This window comes from Saimiri boliviensis, chromosome 2 (genome assembly GCF_048565385.1).
Source record: "Saimiri boliviensis isolate mSaiBol1 chromosome 2, mSaiBol1.pri, whole genome shotgun sequence".
In the NCBI taxonomy this organism is placed as follows: domain Eukaryota; kingdom Metazoa; phylum Chordata; class Mammalia; order Primates; family Cebidae; genus Saimiri; species Saimiri boliviensis.
This window is the reverse complement of record NC_133450.1, coordinates 217,816,375-217,838,216: the sequence shown is the minus strand read 5'-3', so window position 1 is coordinate 217,838,216 and position 21,842 is coordinate 217,816,375. Positions and strand designations below refer to the sequence as shown.

General features: G+C 40.7%; 1 protein-coding gene and 1 pseudogene across 1 annotated transcript in view; one reads left to right on the top strand and one right to left on the bottom strand.

The window, feature by feature from the left end:
• PPP6C (protein phosphatase 6 catalytic subunit) overlaps positions 1-16,825 on the top strand; it is a 52,404-nt gene extending 35,579 nt beyond the window's left edge. Inside the window, exons 3-7 of the mRNA XM_039474695.2 lie at positions 3,380-3,445; positions 5,833-5,974; positions 10,283-10,362; positions 10,526-10,735; positions 14,153-16,825. Coding sequence (XP_039330629.1) covers positions 3,380-3,445; positions 5,833-5,974; positions 10,283-10,362; positions 10,526-10,735; positions 14,153-14,401 — 747 coding nt within the window. The 3' untranslated portion in view covers positions 14,402-16,825. The remainder of the gene's footprint in view (positions 1-3,379; positions 3,446-5,832; positions 5,975-10,282; positions 10,363-10,525; positions 10,736-14,152) is intronic.
• Positions 12,472-13,280, bottom strand: LOC104653315 (ribose-phosphate pyrophosphokinase 1 pseudogene; annotated as a pseudogene).
• Positions 16,826-21,842: the final 5,017 nt, after the last annotated feature.

Here is a 21,842-nt window from a genome sequence, read left to right as displayed (position 1 = left end):
TTTGTGATCCAAGCTGGAGTGTAGTGGTACATTCTTGGCTCACTGCAACCTCTGCCTCCCAGGTTCAAGTGATTCTCTTGCCTCAGCCTCCAGAGTAGCAGAGATTGATTACAGGTGCCTACCACCATGCCCGGCTAATTTTTGTATTTTTACTAGAAATGGGGTTTTGCCATGTTGGACCTGGCTGGTCTCAACCTCCTGACTTCAGGTGATTCACCTGCCTCAGCCTCTCAAAATGCTGGGATTACAAGCATGAGCCACTGTGCCCTGCCCATAACATTGACTGACTGATGGATGGATGGATAGATGGATGGATGGAGTCTTACTCTTGCCCAGGCTGGAGTGCAGTGGTATAATCTTGGCTTATTGCAACCTCTGCCTCCTGGGTTCAAGCAATTCTCTTGTCTCAGCCTCTGGAGTAGCTGGGATTATAGGTGCCTGCCACCAAGTCCGACTGATTTTTTATATTTTTAGTAGAGACGAGGTTTCACTATGTTGGCCAGGCTGGTTTCGAACTCCTGATCTCAAGTGATCCACCTGTCTCAGCCTCCCAAAGTGCTAGGATTACAGGCGAGAGCCACCACACCTGGCCTTAACACATTCTTTTTTTTTTTTTTGCTCTTTTTTTTTTCCTTTTCGTGGAGTAGGGGGGTCTCACTATATTTCCCAGGCAGGTCTCGAACTCCTGGGCTCAAGCTATCTTCCTGCCTCTGCCTCTCTAAGAGCTGGGATTACAGGCGTGAGCCACAGCGCCCGGCTAACACATTTTTTTAATGTTTATATAGCATTTGATTTTTGTTTTCCCTTTAGGATACGGTCACAGAAGTGGACTAGGCCAGAGTTTATAAACATTTTACTAAGTTTGAAATGTGTTAAGAGATTACTTTCTAAGAAGGTTATAACTACATATTATGGAAAGGTATACATATGTGTTTTTTTTTTCCTACTGCTCATACTATTTACATATAGATGATAAAAGTTACACAAAACCCATATATACCTCTGTGGAGTGGGAAGTATACTCATTTGAGAGAGGGACCCCGCATAATAGAAAAGGGCGGCAAATACTTTGAACAAGTAATGATATACTGCTCAACTGAAATCAAACTGTTTTTTTCATTTATTTGTTAGTTAATTTTAATTTATATATATATTTTTGAGATGGGGTCTCCCTGTGTTACCCAGGCTGAAGTGCTGTGGTACAATCTTGGCTCACTGCAACCTCTGCCTCCCAGGCTCAGGCAGTTCTTGTGCCTCAGCCTCCCAAGTGGCTGGGACTACAGGTGCAGGTCACTATGCCCAGGTAATTTTTGTATTTTTAGTAGAGATGGGGTTTCACCATTTTCACTAAGCTGTTCTTGAACGCCTGACCTCAAATGATCCACTCACCTCGGCCTCCCAAAGTACTGGGATTATAGGCGTGAGCAGCCTGGCCTGTTAGTTACTTTTAAAAAGATAGATACATTTTATATTAAACTTCCTAAAATTTTTTATTTTTAATTGTCTGACTTTTTAGACATATGGAACATTGTTATAAATGTTCCATAATGTTCCATAAATGTTACTTTCTTTCTTTTGGTAGTTAACATTTAACTTTCAGTTTTCTTTACTTTGACTAATATTCCTATATTATTTAAGTGTTCGAAGTTTAAAGGATAATTTTGTTTCAAGTGTAAAAGATGAATGTGTTAGAAGTTGTTAGTTGTAGTTGGTCCAAGGTATTTTTTTTTTTTTTTTTTTTTGAGACAGAGTTTCACTCTTGTTACCCAGGCTGGAGTGCAATGGCGCGATCTCGGCTCACCACAACCTCCGCCTCCTGGGTTCAAGCAATTCTCCTGCCTCAGCCTCCTGAGTAGCTGGGATTACAGGCACGTGCCACCATGCCCAGCTAATTTTTTGTATTTTTAGTAGAGACGGGGTTTCACCATGTTGACCAGGATGGTCTCGATCTCTTGACCTCGTGATCCACCTGCCTCAGCCTCCCAAAGTGCTGGGATTACAGGCTTGAGCCACCGCGCCCGGCCTTGGTCCAATGTATTGTAGCCAATTCTCTTAATTCAAAATCATTTTTTTTCCCTCAGAAAAACTGTAATGCTTTCTTTGGAAATTAGGACTAGGATAATCTAGTTGACTGAAATTTGCCAAATGCACAATTTGCCATTTAATGGCATTTCAGTCAAATAGAAATATGAAATATGACTGGGTGTCATGGCTGACACACTTGTAATCCCAGCACTTTGGGAGACTGAGATGGGAGGATTGCCTGAAGCCAGTAGTTTGAGACAAGCCAGTAGTTTGAGACCAGCCTGGGCAAAATAGTGAGACCCTGTCTCTATAAAAATTTGCTGGGCATGGTGGTGTGTAACTGTGGTCCTAGCTACTGAGGAGGCCAAGGTAGGAGGATTGCTTGAACACAGGAATTTGAGACTGTAGTGAGTTATGACTGCACCACTGTACTCCAACCTGGGTGACAGAGCCAGACCCTGTCTTAAACAACAACAACAAAACAAAACAAAAAACCCAGAATATGATTAAATATATAATTAAAAAAAAAAGACCGATTGTTGAGAAGACACTTCATGGCTGTGGAGCCTGAGAGTATGCAACTCTAACTGCAGAATGTGGGAAGATCTCTGTATGACACTGTGAAGTGTTATGTAAGTTCATTTTTGAAGAAAAAGAGGTATCCACTGGTTTCCTTATCTTTTGTCTCATTAAAATACAGAATTTGGGTGGGCTGTTAGATTAGCTTATTGAGAAATTAGACAACTAGTAAAGGATGTCAGAATTCTCAAGAGATAGATGGCAAGATATATGAGAGAAAATGAGGTCAGGCGTGATGGCTCACTCCTGTAATCCCAGCACTTTGGGAGGCTGAGGCGGGTGGATCATGAGGTCAAGAGATCAAGACCATCCTGGTCAACATGGTGAAACCCCGTCTCTACTAAAAATACAAAAAAAAAAAAAAAAAATTAGCTGGGTATGGTGGTGTGTGCCTGTAATCCCAGCTACTCAGGAGGCTGAGGCAGGAGAATTGCCTGAACTCAGGAGGTGGAGGTTGTGGTGAGCCGAGATTGCGCCATTGTGCTACAGCCTGGGTAAGAAGAGCGAACCTCCATCTCAAAAAAAAAAGAAAGAAAAAATGAGAAAGGGAAGCCTATGAAGAGACTTTATGGTAACTGTGAGCTTTATTTAGTGCTTTTTTTTTTTAGGCCTGAGGACTGTGTACTTGGCAGTTTGGCTTACACTTTATTTCTTAAAAATGTAAATATTTGGAGTTCTTTTAATTAACTGCTTCTTTACACATTTCACTCTCAGTTTTGTTATTTTGCTCCTTAACAGGAATTTGTAATCAGCGTATATTGCATTTCTTTTATAGTTTTATGACCTTTGTGAACTATTCAGAACTGGAGGTCAGGTTCCTGACACAAACTACATATTTATGGTATGTAAACAACAGTAATATCAAGTGCTTTTTCTTTTTTTTAAGTGCTTGTTTTAAATGGAAAGGATCTGACTTATGAAATGTAAATTGCATAATAATTTATACCATATGACAGTCGCTATTTCAGTATATGAAAAGGTGTGTTTAGTCTGTTTTCATGCTGCTGATAAAGACATACTAGAGACTGGGTGGTTTATGAAAGAAAGGGGTTTAATGGACTTAAATTTTCACATGGCTGGAGAGGCCTCACAATCATGCATAAATCAAGGAGGAGCAAGTCACATCTTACATGGATGGTGGCAAGCAGAGAGAGAGAGACTGCAGGGAAACTCCTGTTTTTGAGGCCATCAGATCTTGTGAGACTTACTATTAGGAGAATAGCACAGGAAAGACTTCCCCCATGATTCAGTTACTTCCCACTGAGTCCCTCCCAAAACGTGTGGGAATTCAAGATGAGATTTGGGTGGGGACACAGCCAAACCTTATCAAGGTGATTGTATACTTTCCCACATTTAACTGTGTCCTCTAATATTGCTTTAGTAAGCCACTGCAGATAGAGTTGGGTTGTAGCTGTCAGTAATGGTTGGGCATAAAAATAACTCAGAACCCCTGGTTTAAGGCATAAATCTTCAATTGAGTGTTACTTATTGAAACTTTTTCCCGGGCGCGGTGGCTCAAGCCTGTAATCCCAGCGCTTTGGGAGGCCGAGGCGGGTGGATCACGAGGTCAAGAGATCGAGACCATCCTGGCATTCATTTTTATCTCTTACTAATCTATCGATGGATAAATATACACACATACACATTTGCTATTAATGTATTTGTTTGCTTTTCTTTTGCAATGTAATGTTACTGTTGAACTTTTTCTGGATCTTTCTCTCATTATCTTTCCTTCTGAAAGTTTCTGTGTCACTTTCCTTTTTTTTTTTTGAGACAGAGTCTTGCTCTGTTGCCAGGCTGGAGTGCAGTGGCAGCATCTCAGCTCACTGCAACCTCTGCCTCACAGGTTCAAATGATTCTCCTGCCTCAGCCTCCCAAGTAGCTGATACCACTCCACCCAGCTAATTTTTGTATTTTATTTGAGATAGGGTTTTACCATGTTGGCCAAGATGCTCTTGATCTCTTGACCTCATGATCTGCCTGCCTTGGCCTCCCAAAATGGTGGGATTACAGGCATGAGCCACTGCGCCCAGCCACTTTCCTATTCTTTCAGGTGTTTTTTTTTTTTTTTTTTTTTTTTTTTGAGACGGAGTTACGCTCTTGTTACCCAGGCTGGAGTGCAATGGCGCAATCTCGGCTCACCACAACCTCCGCCTCCTGGGTTCAAGCAATTCTCCTGCCGCAGCCTCCTGAGTAGCTGGGATTACAGGCACACACCACCATGCCCAGCTAATTTTTTGTATTTTTAGTAGAGACGGGGTTTCACCATGTTGACCAGGATGGTCTCGATCTCTCGACCTTGTGATCCACCTGCCTCGGCCTCCCAAAGTGCTGGGATTACAGGCTTGAGCCACCGCGCCCGGCCCAGGTGTTTTCTTATTAGTGTAATATTGGCCCAAGTCAGACATTAATGGGAAGTGTAAATAATATATTATCATATATGGTTGTTAAATGCAAAAGTGAACCTAGAACGCTATCATAATTATGGTATTTGCTTTTACAAAACAAAAATTTTTTTTTTAAACTTTTTTTTTTTTTAAATATTGATGGGGTTTCACCATGTTGGTCAGGCTGGTCTTGAACTCCTGGCCTCAGGTGATCCACCCGCCTTGGCCTCCAAAGTGCTTGGATTACAGGCATGAGCCACTACACCCGGCCCCCAATTTTTTTTTTCTTCAAGTAGGTAGCTCTTCTGATACAGTTAAAATGATCCTTAAAATAGAAAATGATTTTAGCTGGACACAATGGTGCACACTTGTAGTCCCAGCTACTTGGGAGGCTGAGGTGGGAGGATTGTTTAAGTTCAGGAGTTCTAGACCAACCTGGGCACATAGTGAGACCCGGTCTCTTAAGAAAAAAAAAAGATTGAATTTAAAAAAATTTAATTACTTTAAAAATGCTGGTTCACAGATGACCAGATCAACAAATGCAAGGTAATAGAGGATTGAAAAAAACGGTGTTTTTATCAGGTAACATTCTTGAGAGAATGGCACGGCAGATTATTGTAGGTTTTCCCAGAATAAAAAATCTTCTTTCTATGAACATTTGGTAGAAATAGTTTGTTTACTTCTATTTAAATTTTTTGTTAAAACCAGATTTTCAAATGATTCAGTATGTAACTATTGTAGTTATTCTGGGCTCAGTCTATGAATTTGTGCAATTTGATATAATTGGAAAAGAATATTGTGGCTCTTATATTGTTTGTAACTGTAAACTTTTACTTTACAGGGTGATTTTGTAGACAGAGGTTACTATAGTTTGGAGACCTTCACTTACCTTCTTGCATTAAAGGCTAAATGGCCTGATCGTATTACACTTTTGCGAGGAAATCATGAGAGTAGACAGATAACACAGGTGTATGGATTTTATGGTAAGACCTTCTATTTTTCTGATTCTGAATATTATCTTACTTTCCTCTTTGGAAAACAAAGCTACACGTCATACACGCTTTTTGTGTATTATTTTCCATATGTCCTCACTCCTTTACTCCTCTGCTCCTCCCAACTAATTGAAAATCTTATGCTGGAGAGAAGACCACTGTTAACTTTTTGTTGTGCGTCTTTCTAGATCTGTGCCTCAAAGTATAGTACTTAGTTTACCTTGTTGTAATCACCTGGATTCTCATTAAAAATGTAGATTGTGGGCTGGGCGTGGTGGCCCACACCTGTAATCCCAGCACTTTGGGAGGCCGAGGCAGGTGGATCATCAGACCAGGAGATTGAGACCATCCTGGCCAACGTGGTGAAACCCCATCTTTTCTAAAAATACAAAAATTAGCTGGGTGTGGTGGTGCGTGCCTGTAATCCCAGCTGCTCGGGAGGCTGAAGCAGGAGAATCACTTGAACCAGGAGATAGAAATTGCAGTGAGCTGGGATCGTTCCGCCAAACTCTAGCCTGGTGACAGAGCGAGACTCTGTCTCAAAAAAAAAAAGTAGATTGCTGGGCCTAACCAAAGATTTACTAATTGAAATATTTTGGAGTGGGAATCTAGAATCTGCTGAAGGTGAATGTTCTGCACAAATTTGAGAGTCCATTCTCTTCTATTTTTTTTGTGTGTGTATGTATTTGTGTTTATATATATACAAACACACACTAAAAGGGGGGTCATACCTGATTTTTTTCACCTCATTAATGTTATTTTTATGGCTGCATCATATACCATATGGATGTACCATAATTGATGTATCAGTTTGTCCTCTGTCATGGGACATTAGAGTTGTTTTTAAGCTGCTGTTATGCATCCTTTTACATATATCTCTGTGTGCTCACTCCAGAGAATGCTAGGACCTCGGGTATCAGAAGCAGAACTTAGTCATAAAAAGCAAAATAACTGCTTGTCTAAAACTTTTATTTGGTTGAAAGTTAAAAAGAGAGAGCTTATTAGGAAGCCCCTTGAAGGAAGTATAACTGTTAAGATTATGAATTTGGATTTTCCTTGAGCACAATTCAGGCAGATATTGAGAGATTTGGAAACATTAATTTCAGAACCCTTTAGTTTTAAATTTTATAATTTGAATTATCTTCTGTCATAAAGATAGGCTGGGCTGGGCTCAGTGGCTCACCCCTGTAATCCTAGCACTTTGGGAGGCTGAGGCAGGCGGATCACGATGGCAGGAGATGGAGACCATCCTGGCCAACATGGTAAAACCCTGTCTCTACTAAAAATGCAGAAATTAGCTGGGCATGGTAGCGCTTGCCTATAGTCCCAGCTACTTGGGAGGCTGAGGCAGGAGAATCGCTTGAACCTGAAGGTGGAGGTTGCAGTTTGCCGAGATCATGCTATTGCACTCTAGCCTGGGTTACAGAGTGAGACTTCGTCTCAAAACACAACACAACACAACAAAACAAGATAGGCTGAACTCTCTACTCTTCAGTTTGTCTGCCATTATCAATTAAATAAATTTTGATATTTTACTGTTTTTATATAACTTAATAATTGTAAAGTTAGATAATTGTCTCCTTTTTATTTTCATTCACAAAATGAACACCATTTGAAATAAAACTTTTGGATTATTTTGCAAAATAATATGTTGGGTGACATACTATGATGTTAGCTCAGTGAAAACAATGCTAAAATTAATGTTAAACACACACACATATACATATAACTAATGCTACATGTATAATGTATAATGTATAAAATACATATTGTTATATATGACTAATATATGACATGTTTTTATATATGACTTTATATATATATAATTGTACCCCAGAATTCATCCAGCATTTGTCAATGGAGGGCAAAAGGAGAAAAAATGGGGAGAGGAAGGAGGACGTTTTTTTTTTTTTTTTTTTTGAGACGGAGTTTCACTCTTGTTACCCAGGCTGGAGTGCAGTGGCGCGATCTCGGCTCACCGCAACCTCCGCCTCCTGGGCTCAGGCAATTCTCCTGCCTCAGCCTCCTAAGTAGCTGGGATTACAGGCACGCGCCACCACGCCCAGCTAGTTTTTTGTATTTTTAGTAGAGACGGGGTTTCACTATGTTGACCAGGATGGTCTCGATCTCTCGACCTCGTGATCCACCCGCCTCGGCCTCCCAAAGTGCTGGGATTACAGGCTTGAGCCACCGCGCCCGGCTTAGGAGGACGTTTTAATCAAGGTGCCTTCACTGAGGAAAATGACAACAACACAAAATCTAGTATTGAACTTTCTTTTTCCCAAAGTTCTGTTCATGTAGTGAGTTTTTATGGTTTTGTTTAATAAAATGAAACTTCACAGCTCCTCAGGAAGAAGATAATTTTAGTTATCATAGGACTTATATTGATTTTGAGGAATAAAATATCTCTATATGACTTTACAGTGGGCCTTCAGTTCACACTGATAAACACATACTGGGCAGTTACTATTGAACCAAGTTCAAGATCCCTGCCTGCAACCTGAGCTCATTGTTAGGGCTCTCCTATGGCAAGTTCACATAAGAATCTTGCTTCACATAGAGATATAATCGAGAAAATCTTGAAGATTGGCCATAACCTGCAGACTTCTTTCCAATAGCATTTTCATCTGTGTTTAAAGGCAATAGTAGTATGTCAGTTTTTTGGTTTTTGTTTTTTCCTAAAATTATGGAAAAAGCCAAAGTGCAGAGCTTCCATGGTGTTAACAGAAGTGTGTATCCTATTAACTATGTAGACAATTAGCATACAGTGGCTCACATCTGTAATCTCAGCACTTTGGGAGGCTGAGGTGGGAGGATCGCTTGAGCTCAGGAGTTCAAGACTAGCCTGGACAACTTAGGAGACTCCTATCTCTACCGGGAATAAAATTATCCAGATGTGGTGGCACATGCTTGTAGTTCTAGCTGTTCAGAAAGCTGAAGTGGTAGAATCGCTTGAGCCCAGGTGGTTGAGGTTGCAGTGAGCTGTGATCACACCACTGCTGATTGCGCTACTGTATTCCAACTTGGGTGACAGAGTGAGACCTTGTCTCAAACACAAAAACAAAACTATGTAGGCAGCAGAAGGATGTTTAACTGAGAATTTGTAAGAGCCTGATTGGCAATCTGTCCTTAGTTATGATCACTGAAGCTCAAGTGTTTAGTTGCACAATTTGCAGAAAATCTCAGAAGAGACAACTTACCCCTGGGAAGGTTGAGTTAGAAATTGCTCATGCTCCTATAACTAAGAGTCTTCTAATTCATTTGATTTGATCATCCTGCTAGAATAGTCTCCTTTAATAAATTTATTTGTTTACCAGAATTTCCTAATACTAACATAACTGTCAAAACATTTGCTTCAGGTTGTGTGAAATTAGTATTTAGCTCTTCTGATTATAGCATTTTGGTTAATAATTTCAGCTGCGTCTTAGTCCATTCCAGGAATGAAGAGCAGTACTACCACCTTAGGAAATACAGTCATGTGCCACATAATGACATTTCAGTTGATGATGGGCTGCACATACGTCAGTGGTCCTATAAGATATAACAGAGCTGAAAAATTCCTATTGCACAGGCCAGCCACGGTGGCTCAAGCCTGTAATCCCAGCACTTTGGGAGGTCGAGGCTGGTGGATCACGAGGTCAAGAGATCGAGACCATCCTGGTCAACATGGTGAAACCCCGTCTCTACTAAAAATCCAAGAAAAAAAATTAAAAATAGCTGGGCATGGTGGCGCATGCCTGTAATCCCAGCTACTCAGGAGGCTGAGGCAGGAGAATTGCTTGAACCCAGGAGGCGGAGGTTGCAGTGAGCCGAGATTGCGCCGTTGCACTCCAGCCTGGGTAACGAGCGAAACTCTGTCTCAAAAAAAAAAAAAAAAAAAAAAAAAATTCCTATTGCACAAATACTTAATATGTTACTGTTTCCTTGTGTTATTTAGTATTGTTATATGCTGCACAAGTTTGTAGCGTAGGAGCAATAGGCTATGTGATATTTCCTAGGTGTGTAGTAGGCTAGCCATCTAGGTTTATGTAAGGACATGTTCACACGGCGATGCAGTCACCTAACAATGCGTTTTTCACAATGTACCCCCATGGTTAAGGGACATATAACTATATATAGTTAGTCATTAGTGTTCTTTCGGCTCTATGTGGAGGTCCTGCCAGGACTAAATGTGTGTCATAACTTGCTATCCTAGTTTAAGCTGAATTTCTGTTGTACTGAAGGCTGCTGTAGTATTGGGTATACTGTTTATTTTTATTGGCAGATTCATTAATTAAAACTCTTCTGTTTCTTTCACAGATGAGTGCCAAACCAAATATGGAAACGCTAATGCCTGGAGATACTGTACCAAAGTTTTCGACATGCTCACTGTAGCAGCTGTAAGTTTTTACTTTTAAAGCCTCATGTATGTTCCTGCCAATAACACAGTGCATATTTTTATCTAGTTATCATCTCAGTTATATTGATATCTTTAGTATTCATCGACGCATTTAGATATGCCTTAGGTTATATGTTCAACTCTTTGTTATCCTTTTTTGCTAGTTAATAGATGAGCAGATTTTGTGTGTCCATGGTGGTTTATCTCCTGATATCAAAACACTGGATCAAATTCGAACCATCGAACGGAATCAGGAAATTCCTCATAAAGGAGCATTTTGTGATCTGGTTTGGTCAGATCCTGAAGATGTGGATACTTGGGCTATCAGTCCCCGAGGAGCGGGTTGGCTTTTTGGAGCAAAGGTCACAAATGAGGTAAAGCCAACATTTTTGGAAAAGTAATTTGTGGATTGCTAATGGGATGCATAGAGAACTATGGTGGCCCTAGATAACAAACTTGTAGTCTGCTTTACTCAAAATATGGTGGCTATGGATATTAAATTTCTAGTTTAAGTATTAATGTATGTCTGTCTTTAATGGTTAAATAAGATCACACAGGGAAAACACCTACTCCATCATTCACTTGGTAATAATGTATAAAATAAATGTTCCTTTTCTATTTTTGAGATGGAGTCTTGCTCTGTCACCCAGGCTGGAGTGCAATGGTGTGATCTTGGCTCACTGAAACCTCTGCCTCCCAGGTTCAAGCAGTTCTCCTGCCTCAGCCTCCCAAGTAGCTGGGACCCCAGGCATGCACCACCATGCCCAGCTAAGATTTGTATTTTTAGTAGAGATAGGGTTTCACTCTGTTGGCCAGGCTGGTCTTGAACTCCTGACTTCAGGTTATCCGCCTGCCTTGGTCTTCCAAAGTGTTGGGATTACAGGCGTGAGCCACCGCGCCTGGCCTACATCAGTCTTTTTTTTTTTTTTTTTGAGACGGAGTTTTGCTCTTGTTACCCAGGCTGGAGTGCAATGGCGCGATCTTGGCTCACCACAACCTCCGCCTCCTGGGTTCAGGCAATTCTCTTGCCTCAGCCTCCTGAGTAGCTGGGATTACAGGCATGTGCCACCATGCCCAGCTATTTTTTTTTTTTTTTTTTTTGTATTTTTAGTAGAGACGGGGTTTCACCATGTTGACCAGGATGGTCTCGATCTCTTGACCTCGTGATCCACCCGCCTCGGCCTCCCAAAGTGCTGGGATTACAGGCTTGAGCCACCGCGCCTGGCCTACATCAGTCTTTTTTCAACGGAAATTTTAGTTCATTTGAAAGGCCAAATAGATCCAAAGAAGGAAGATGAAAATTAAATACTTAAATTGATCAAAAGGTACTACCATATTACCTAAAACCTACTGCTGCAGTGGCAGTAGGCTAAGGAAGATCAAGCTACAGCAAATCATCTAATATGAATGTTGGCAATTGCATATCAGGAAGCACATTTGCTTTCCGGAAGACTGTGGTACAGTGTTCATTTAGGCCCAAGAGGATATTTGGCCAGGAAAGGATCAAGAGGGATAAAGGTAAAGCCAAATTGAAAGTAATAGGTACAAAAGAGAATCCAAGCCACATAGTCAAGCTGATGATGGATCAGGCTTCTTCCTCCCAAGAAACATTTGCTGCACTGCGCTACCTCCCGCCTCACTCACCCCCTATCCCATGGCTGCTCAAGCCAAGCTGCCTGCTCCTGCCTTACAGAGTGCTCAGCCACTGGGACTAGGTTTGGAGTTGTCCAGGCCTTTTGCTGTAATTTAGCTTGGGGAGACCTGGTCACATATGGGTTGGCTTTGTTGCTGCTTGTTCCTGATAAAGAAAACCGTGAAGCATTCACGTGCAAAGTGGTCTGAGCTTCTCCAGTCACAGTCAAACACACCCACAGAACATCCTCAAAAGTCTGAAATCTTGCAACAGCTGAGCTGTAGTTAAAGCTGCAAGGCTCACAAAATCATGAAGGAAGCCAGGATGAGACAATGCAGGTAGGAAGTTCCAGCAGTTAATCACAATCTGTCTTTTCCCATTCTGGATAAGCTTATTCATACCTGCTATGGGATGTAGAAAGCTACACTGGAGCAAGCTGGGTCTTCTGCTGTATTTGTCATCCAGTGCCAGGGGAAAACAAGGGGTGGGGTGGATTTTATTCTTAAAAAGCCTCAGAAGTTACTCTGTTATAAATGGACATGAATGAATAGGTAAGAAACGGATTCTTCATTGCAAGTTTTCTTGATGGCTTCTGCAAGGATCATAGAGATGTCAATCAGCTGTGTTTTTGGAGCAGTGCTTCACCTTGTCCTCCTGGGGTATGGTATTGGTGACTACTACTGCTTTAAAGCATGCGTTGTTGATGCGAGAAATAGCCGGACCAGAGAAGATTCCATGAGTCAAGATAGCATAAACGCTGGTGGCTCCAGCTGAGAGAAGTTTGTCAGCTGCATGGCAGATTGTGCCATAAGTGTCAGCCATGTCATCCACAAGGGTGGCCACCTAATCCTCCACATCTCCCACCAGCACCATGCGGTCCACTTTATTGGCCTTTGTGAATCAAGGCAAAGCCCACATTCAGGCTGTCTGCAATGGAGGTCACTCTCTTAGCTCCACCAGCACCAGATGAGACAATAGTGCAATTCTTTCACTCAGAGATATTCTCTTGTCCACTTCAGGATACCTGGCTCTGCATACAAATTGTCCACTGGGATATCAAAAAAGCCCTGAATTTGAGAAGCATGTAGGTCCATGGTGATAATATGATCTGCTCCTGCTACGGATAGCAAATTTGCAACAAGCTTGGCTGAGATTGGCACCCAACTCTTATCTCTCTTATCCTTCTGGGCATAAGGGAAGCATGGGATGACTGCAGTAACCTGGCTGGCTGAAGCAATCTTGCAGGCATTGATCATGATCAAAGGCTCCATTAAATTGTCATTGATTTTGCCACAACCATTCTGAGTGATGTAGACATCCTCTCCAGGTACACTTTCGCCAGCTTCCACACAAGTCTCCTGGTTGCTGAATTTATTAGTCACTACCTTGCCTAACTCAAGGCCCAGGTGGTCAGCAATTTTCTGAGGTAAGTTCCTGGTGGGAGCTGCCGCTGAAGATTTTTTATATTCGGCGTCCTGGCCAACTACCCTAAGCACTCTTCGCTAAGCGATGACAGCTGCTGCAGAGACTGCACCCGAAGTCAGCCCAGAGACTCGATACTAACTGATGTGCACTGCTACTCCGCCATCTTCAAGATAGGCAATACTTTGAACTTCAACTATTTTCAGTTACACACACACACACAAACACACATGACCTTATATTGGGAAGCGCTGCAGTCTCATAATGAAGTCAGAAAACTGGGTTCTAATCCCACCAGTGTGTCTTAATTTAGATAAGTTATTTATCTAGCCTGAGCTTTTGTTTCCTTAAGTTGCGAAAGAATAATCTCTTTGAGAATTATGGCAATATCTGCATATACTAAACTTTCAGTAAATGATATTTAGCAATATCTTTATTAAATCAGAAAACACAGAATTTTGTTTTATAGTACTTATTGAATGCTTTCTCTTTGAGAAATTTCTAACCAGTTATTTCTAACGAGTTACACAGTAACCGTGCAATTGACTCAAGCCAAAATTGCTCTGTTTACCTAAACTTATTAAATTATTGGGGATAATTATAGAGTGGGTTCTATAATCATGGTACCTTTAGTAGTAATAGGATTTGGTACTTTATTTAAATGATTATTTTCCTATGTATGTAGGCTGATTGTTTTTTAAGTGCTAAATACTTACAGTGCCTTTCTAAATTGCAGTTTGTTCATATCAACAACTTAAAACTCATCTGCAGAGCACATCAACTAGTGCACGAAGGCTATAAATTTATGTTTGATGAGAAGCTGGTGACAGTCTGGTCTGCTCCTAATTACTGCTATCGTTGTGGAAATATTGCTTCGATCATGGTCTTCAAAGATGTAAATACAAGAGAACCAAAGTTATTCCGGGCAGTTCCAGATTCAGAACGTGTTATTCCTCCCAGAACGACAACGCCGTATTTCCTTTGAGGCCTTCGCCCATCCTGCTGACCCATTTTTCTGCCCTATTCTTACCCCAATTTTCTTGTATTACCCTCTACAATATACTTTTTATTGAGCACTTTGCTGCTGAAATGCTGCCTCTTGCCTTTTTTTTTTTTAAATTATCTAAATTTATTGTTTGTTGTGGTGTCTATAGCAAAGTTTTTCTATCAATTTTCCCCCATCCCATCCCCACCCTGGACTCATTTGAAAAGACTTGAGAAATGTCTTAATACTCACAGTGCTGCATGTAGCTCTTGCTTATTTACTGATCTGGGAAACAGGATGTGTTTCCTTTTTTAAAAAGCCAATTGACAGATTATACCTAAATACTCCTCCTTTTGTATCATTCAGCCTTTTGTTTTAGTTTGGTAAATTTTAAGAAATTTCAGCAGCAAAGTTGTTATTCAGTGGGCACGATGGACTCCAGATGCCTCAAGTTATGTATACCTGTCCCAGATGTAAACTTCATTGTCCTTTGTTGGATGATATTTTAAATGGATATAAAATAAATTGGTCTAAAGGGCTGCCCTCCTTGTTGTGTTTTTAAATTTTAGTTAAAAACTGCTACAGCTTATGACTTTGTACATTAAGATAATTGTATTGATCTTTTTTCAGATTCCTTGTATTTTTTAATAAAATAATCTTAAATAAAACTCAGATAGGTTAAGTGTTAGAAATTTTAAACAGCTTACATTGTTAGTGTAAAGTTATTTCTTTTTTCCTAATCAGAGTTTTTGACCCTTTGGTTGTTGAGTTTAAAACTTCAATTGAAATTCAATAGTTTTTATTTAAAAAAAAATCACTAAACTGTGCCTAAAGAACATAACTGCCATATTAATGTTTTGGTTTATATCCTCTATAGTAATAGAAAAACATTTAATACTTGTAATGCTGATGTGTTAATTTGATACCAGTTGAGTAGAATGTGATCAATCCAGTTTACAATCTATCATGAGTATCATTAAGTAAAATCTATGTACTTTTCAATAGGAATAATTCTCTTGCTGTAATGTAACACTTGACCTTAACTTTTAGAAAGTGATTTTTTTAACTGCAACTGGAAAGGTTGAAAAGTCAGGACTCTTGTATTTGTGAACTGTAATCTGAAGCAGTTTATTTAAAGTGTGGAAAAAGAAACAAGTTGTCCTTTTTTGTAAAGGTCTGTGATACCATATTTCAGCTTTGTGAAAGTAATTTGAATATCCAAAGGGTTGTGATGATCAGTTCTTAATATGCAACTGTCCACTTAATAAGGACAAATATTCCAGTATCTCTTATGACTGTAGTCATAAATGATGTTGGAATGTACCATTTTGTGAAATAGTTGGTATCCCTTTACTATAATTAATTTTTGTCATTCCAGGAAATACTCGTGAAGCCAGCCAATTAATAAAGCACTTTAGCATCTGTTCAGGTAGTTTTGAAAACCAACTGTTCCCCTTCAGGATAAGAACTTCCAGGTTACCTAAAAATGCAATAAAAATCTTTTTAGTCTAAGCTTCTTGGCATATAATTTTTCATCAGGGTTTTCTTTTATTAAATGAGCACAAAATGTTTTGATTTTATTTTTTCCCTTCAAACCACCAAGCTCCTTACATAGTTTTTAATTATGTAGATATATGAAAGAGGTGGCTAAGACTTACTGCACACACTTGAACTAATGTTGGGTCAGTAGCTTCGTGTTACCGCCCTGACCCCGGTGTAATTCAGGTGGAAAGGTATTTTTATCTTACAGGGATATGTAGCTATGTATTTTACTAATTGTGAAACACTGGAAATTAATGATGCAGACAACTTGGTGCAGTCTTTGAACAGCTCTCTGCAGTATTTTTTTTTACTGTTACCATAAATTGTATTTAAGTGCTTGCTTTCCAGTTAAATTGTACCAATAGGACTGGTAACTCCCAGCCCTCCCTTCCTGTTGGACACTCCTTAGCTTGGATTGATGTAGTTTTTGTTATCCCTGTAATGTGACTTTTATTTTTAAGTCCTTGTGTACTGCATTTGTTTGTCACTAGTTGGGCACGTGCCAATAATATTCTCTCCGTTCCTTAACTGCCATCTCTGTTTTGCCTGATTTCTCTTCAACTGAATAATGGCTTTTTGCATGGAAAAAATAGTTTTTACTATTAGACTTGTAAAGGGAAGAGAGGGCAAATGTATTGGACTTTGTGAGCCTGCAAGGAATATTTTGGATGCCTCTAATAAATAAGGGCTATGTACTATATAGAGTAATCATGTGGTGGAAGATACTTGCAAGTCATAGATTTATGGGCAGGAGGATTTGTTACTCCCCGTATCTAGGCTGAATGTAAAATCCCTTATGTTGTATCAGTGGGGGTAAGAACTATTTTTATTTGCCTATGATATACTTGGTTTCTAATAAAGTGCCCTAGGCTCTAGTGAGAACTGTCTACTTTGAATTGCCATTTACTCCCTTTCCTCATATGGCCGATATGCTTTTGGCCAGTTTTTTATAAGTTAATGTGTTACCCCAGAAAGTTTCACTACTTTATGTTCATTTGGGTGTGATCCCAAAATGCCCGGATCAGCAGTATATCTCATGTGCAACCTGCATCAGCTCCTGTTCTGTCTGGATGTCTAGAACTGTTGGAAGATTTTGACGTCTTAAGCCCTAGGTTTTGCTTTGGAAATACGGTTTGAAATATTGTTCATTGCATTAAGATTTGTGTGTGTTTGCTTTGTAAGCCCAGCACCAGGTTTTGGAAAATGCCTGTATTGTGAAAGCAAATCAGGACTCTTTCTGAGCCTCTTTCATTGTCAGAAATAGAATCGGTTTCTATCAGCTTCCAGGAAATTCTGTATCTGGAGTCGAAGAGATTTAACAGCAAGAATACAGATTTTTTAAATGTAATTGTTTTTTAAATGCTAACGTTTGTAAAGCACCTTCAGTTCTTTGGATGAAAGGTGCTCTATTCCCTCAGTGTAAATTAATAAAAAGATTCTAGGAGGTTTCTCAAAAAATTTAATGCATAGTCTGTAGTATGTCCTGATGAGAAGTTAGCATTTTATATAAGAAATTAAAAAATGCTTATTCCTCCATGTGGTTGCTTGACTGGTAAACAACAGTGAAACTTTGACTCTGCTAAGTGTTCCAATTCTTTTTTTTTGAGACGGAGTTTCGCTCTTGTTACCTAGGCTGGAGTGCAATGGCGCGATCTCCGCTCACTGCAACCTCTGCCTCCTGGGTTCAGGCAAGTCTCCTTCCTCAGCCTCCTGAGTAGCTGGGATTACAGGTGTGCACCACCATGCTCAGCTAATTTTTTGTGTTTTTAGTAGAGACGGGGTTTCACCATGTTGACCAGGATGGTCTCGATCTCTTGACCTCGTGATCCACCCACCTCGGCCTCCCAAAGTGCTGGGATTACAGGCTTGAGCCACCGCGCCCGGCCCCACTGTTCCAATTCTTTAAAGGCAATGTTTACTGTTACAACCTTGATCCAGTGCCCAGAACTATGCTTCATGAGATCATCACAACTCTTTCAAATGTGTATTTACAGTGTGCAGTAATGCTGATGAAATAGGCAGTAGTAAACCACCAAAAAGAAACATTTGGAAAGTCCCCTAGCATGATGCCAGACACACTAGATGCTTGGGGAAGGTTGGTTCTGCATTCCCCTCCTGTTAGTTTTCTATTTCCCTGTCAATCTATTGGTGAATTTGTGCCTTTCTTACCCTCATGAGAGTAGGCTTATGCTGGCTCAGATCATTCAAATGTTTTCTTAATTCAAAAATGTATGACATTTATAGATTTCTTTTGTGTTGTCAACAAAAATACTTACTATATAAGCATACTCCACTCAATCCCTAGGCACCCACTATGCTCAGCAGCACTTTGCTTTTGTATTTAAATGGGGGGTTATAAAAGACTGCATGGGCCGGGCACAGTGGCTCACACCTGTAATCCCAACACTGGGAGGCCAAGGCAGCAGATCACAAGGTCAAAAGATCAAGACTGTCTCCTGGCCAACGTGGTGAAACCCCATCTCTACTAGAAATACAAAATTTAGCTGGCTGTGGTGGCATGTGCCTGTAGTTCCAGCTACTCAGGAGGCTGAGGCAGGAGAATCACTTGAACCTGGGAGGTGGAGGTTGCAGTGAGCCAAGATCGAGCCACTGTACTCCAGCCTGGTGACAGAGACTCCGTCTCAAAAAAAAAAAAAAGTCCTCATGGAGGCATTATGGAATAGTACAGGCTTTGGGATCAGATCTAGGTGAAAATCCAGCTCTGCCATGCAGTAATAGCAGCTAACCTGTATTCAGCATATGTAGCTAAATTGTTGCATTCTCTATTTTGTGATGCCCTTGCTATGAGCCTATGACTATATTACCTTTATTATTTTTAGCTTTTCTTTTTTCTTTTCTTTTTTTTTTTTTTTTTTTTTTTTGAGACGGAGTTTCGCCCTTGTTACCCAGGCTGGAGTGCAATGGCACGATCTCGGCTCACCGCAACCTCCGCCTCCTGGGTTCAGGCAATTCTCCTGCCTCAGCCTCCTGAGTAGCTGGGATTACAGGCACGCGCCACCATGCCCAGCTAGTTTTATTGTATTTTTAGTAGAGACGGGGTTTCACCATGTTGACCAGGATGGTCTCGATCTTTCGACCTCGTGATCCACCCGCCTCGGCCTCCCAAAGTGCTGGGATTACAGGCCTGAGCCACCGCGCCCGGCCTTCTTTTCTTTTTTTTTTTTTTTTTTGAGAGGGAGTTTCGCTCTTGTTACCCAGGCTGGAGTGCAATGGCGCGATCTCGGCTCACCGCAACCTCCGCCTCCTGGGCTCAGGCAATTCTCCTGCCTCAGCCTCCTAAGTAGCTGGGATTACAGGCACACGCCACCATGCCCAGCTAATTTTTTGCACCTTTAGTAGAGACGGGGTTTCACCATGTTGACCAGGATGGTCTCGATCTCTCGACCTCGTGATCCACCCGCCTCGGCCTCCCAAAGTGCTGGGATTACAGGCTTGAGCCACCGCGCCCGGCCAGCTTTTATTTTTTCTTAGTAGAGATGGGGTCTTCCTATGTTGCCCAGACTAGTCTTGAAGCCCTGGGCTGAAGAAATCTCCCATCTCGGTCTCTTAAAGCACTGAGATTACAAGCATAAGCCATTGTGCCCAGCCCAAACTTTAAAAACAAATTTTGTTCATCTTTCCGTAGAACCTATTTTTCTTCTTTTTTCCCCCAGATGAGGAAATAGGCTTAGAAAGGATAGGTGACTTGTCTAAGGTTGCACAGGAAAGCTGGAACTTGAATCCCTGGAGGGCACATCAGAGTGTATCTTTAGCCCTCTATTTTAAGCAGTATTGGTTATTGTAGCTGTGTGACCCTGAATAAACTGAATTTTCTGAATCTTAAATTTCTGTGTCTAAAATAAGAGACTATCAGACAAGGTTAATCTCAGTATCAAAAATAGCACACACAAAGCACCCAGTATCTGGCCCAAAGCTGCCTTTTTTTAAGGGCTCATACGCATACACCATTTGTTCAGATTCATTGTAGTTGGGAAGAATAACCCAAGGCAATGTCTAATGGTTAACATAGTGTAGATTTTTTACGTACAATAAATTTGGAGAAGGAAATGTTTGATGTAGGATTGAGTAATTGGGGAAGATAAAAGAGGAAGTGTGAAATGTGGACTGGAATGATAGGATTTGTATGTCTTACAGAGTAAAAAGCAGAGATCATTTGGATGCAATGTGAAGACTCAATACTTTTTGGGAAAGCATAAGAAATGAATAGCTTCTGTTCTATTGACAGTATCTGCCACATAGCAGTGAGGATTGGTCAATTACGCTAAAAAGCAAGAAGTGCATTTTTTTTTTTTTTAAACGGAGTTTTGCTCTTGTTGCTCAGGCAGGAGTGCAATGGTGCAATCTTGGCTCATTGCAACCTCCGCCTCAGCCTCCCTAGTAGCTGGGATTACGAGAATGTGCCATGATGCTCAGCTAGTTTTGTATTCTTAGTAGAGATGGGGTTTCTCTATGTTGGTCAGGCTGGTCTCAAACTCCCTACCTCAAGTGATCCTTCCACCTTGACCTCCCAAAGTGCTGGGTTTACAGGCGTGAGCCACCATGTCCGGCCTGGATTTTTTTTCTTTTTTTTTCTTTTTTTTTGAAACGGAGTTTCGCTCTTGTTACCCAGGCTGGAGTGCAATGGCGCGATCTCGGCTCACCGCAACCTCCGCCTCCTGGGCTCAGGCAATTCTCCTGCCTCAGCCTCCTAAGTAGCTGGGATTACAGGCATGCACCACCACGCCCAGCTAGTTTTTTTGTATTTTTAGTAGAGACGGGGTTTCACCATGTTGACCAGGATGGTCTCGATCTTTCGACCTCGTGATCCACCCGCCTTGGCCTCCCAAAGTGCTGGGATTACAGGCTTGAGCCACCGCGCCCGGCCTGGCCTGGATTTTTAATAAGGAATGTAATAAATGTATTTCAAGATTACTTCCCTAGTGAGTTTATGATCCCCCTGCATCTGACACAAATTATTCTGGAGTTCTTTCCTCTCTCTGGCTTGATAATAGGGGTGGAAACTTGGTTGAGATTGAGGTGATTTGTGGTTCTGTGACTTTAGGATTACATACAATACTAATTTGGGGGACCAACAGATTTGACAATTTTTTCCTTGTCAAAGCAATTTTTCAAATCCCACTACAATTTACCATCAGTATTACTTCACAAATGGAAAGTCATTTTACCCTTAAAAATGTAGGAAGGACCATCTCCAAAGGAAAGACAGATCTTTACACTAAATACATTTGGTTTTGTGAAAAACGAGTCTAATTTTTGCCATTTATGGAAATCGATGAGAGATTCTCCCCAAACCAATGTTGACATGTACTACTCGAGGCTGTCATATTATTGAGGCATAAAAGATGTTCTAATAAAATGGAAGTGGCTTAACAGAAAGTTTTATGCCTCCTCCCAACTCTGAACAGATGCTAAGAATTTACCAAACAAATGCACACGGGAGTAGAGATTTAGAGAGGCCTTCCCACCTTCAAGAATTTTATAATATGTTAATGAGCTGAGTCTTATTTTCAAGGATGGCTTTGTTAAAGCAGAAGACGAAGGCCAATTATGCTTATGACAGGGAGTTTTGCATGCTTGTCTGTCAAAAATAGAGTAAAACTTATTTTAAAATTGATTAATTGGTGTAGAATTTGTACTGGTCATAGAATCAGGATGGCTAGCTCACACTCAGGGATCAAATTTGTTCAGGCCTTTCAAAATGGAACACGTTGCTTTTAGTATGGCATCGGTTCTGTTTGCAGTGTTGATTTTTCTTTCATTGTAATTAAAAAAAAATCTCTTTCTTAAAAGCCTGCACTCAAGCTAGTGATCTTTTCTGCAGAGGATTGAGCAGCCAAACCATGCATTATTTTGTGGATTCTTACAGTTTCTTGCTGGA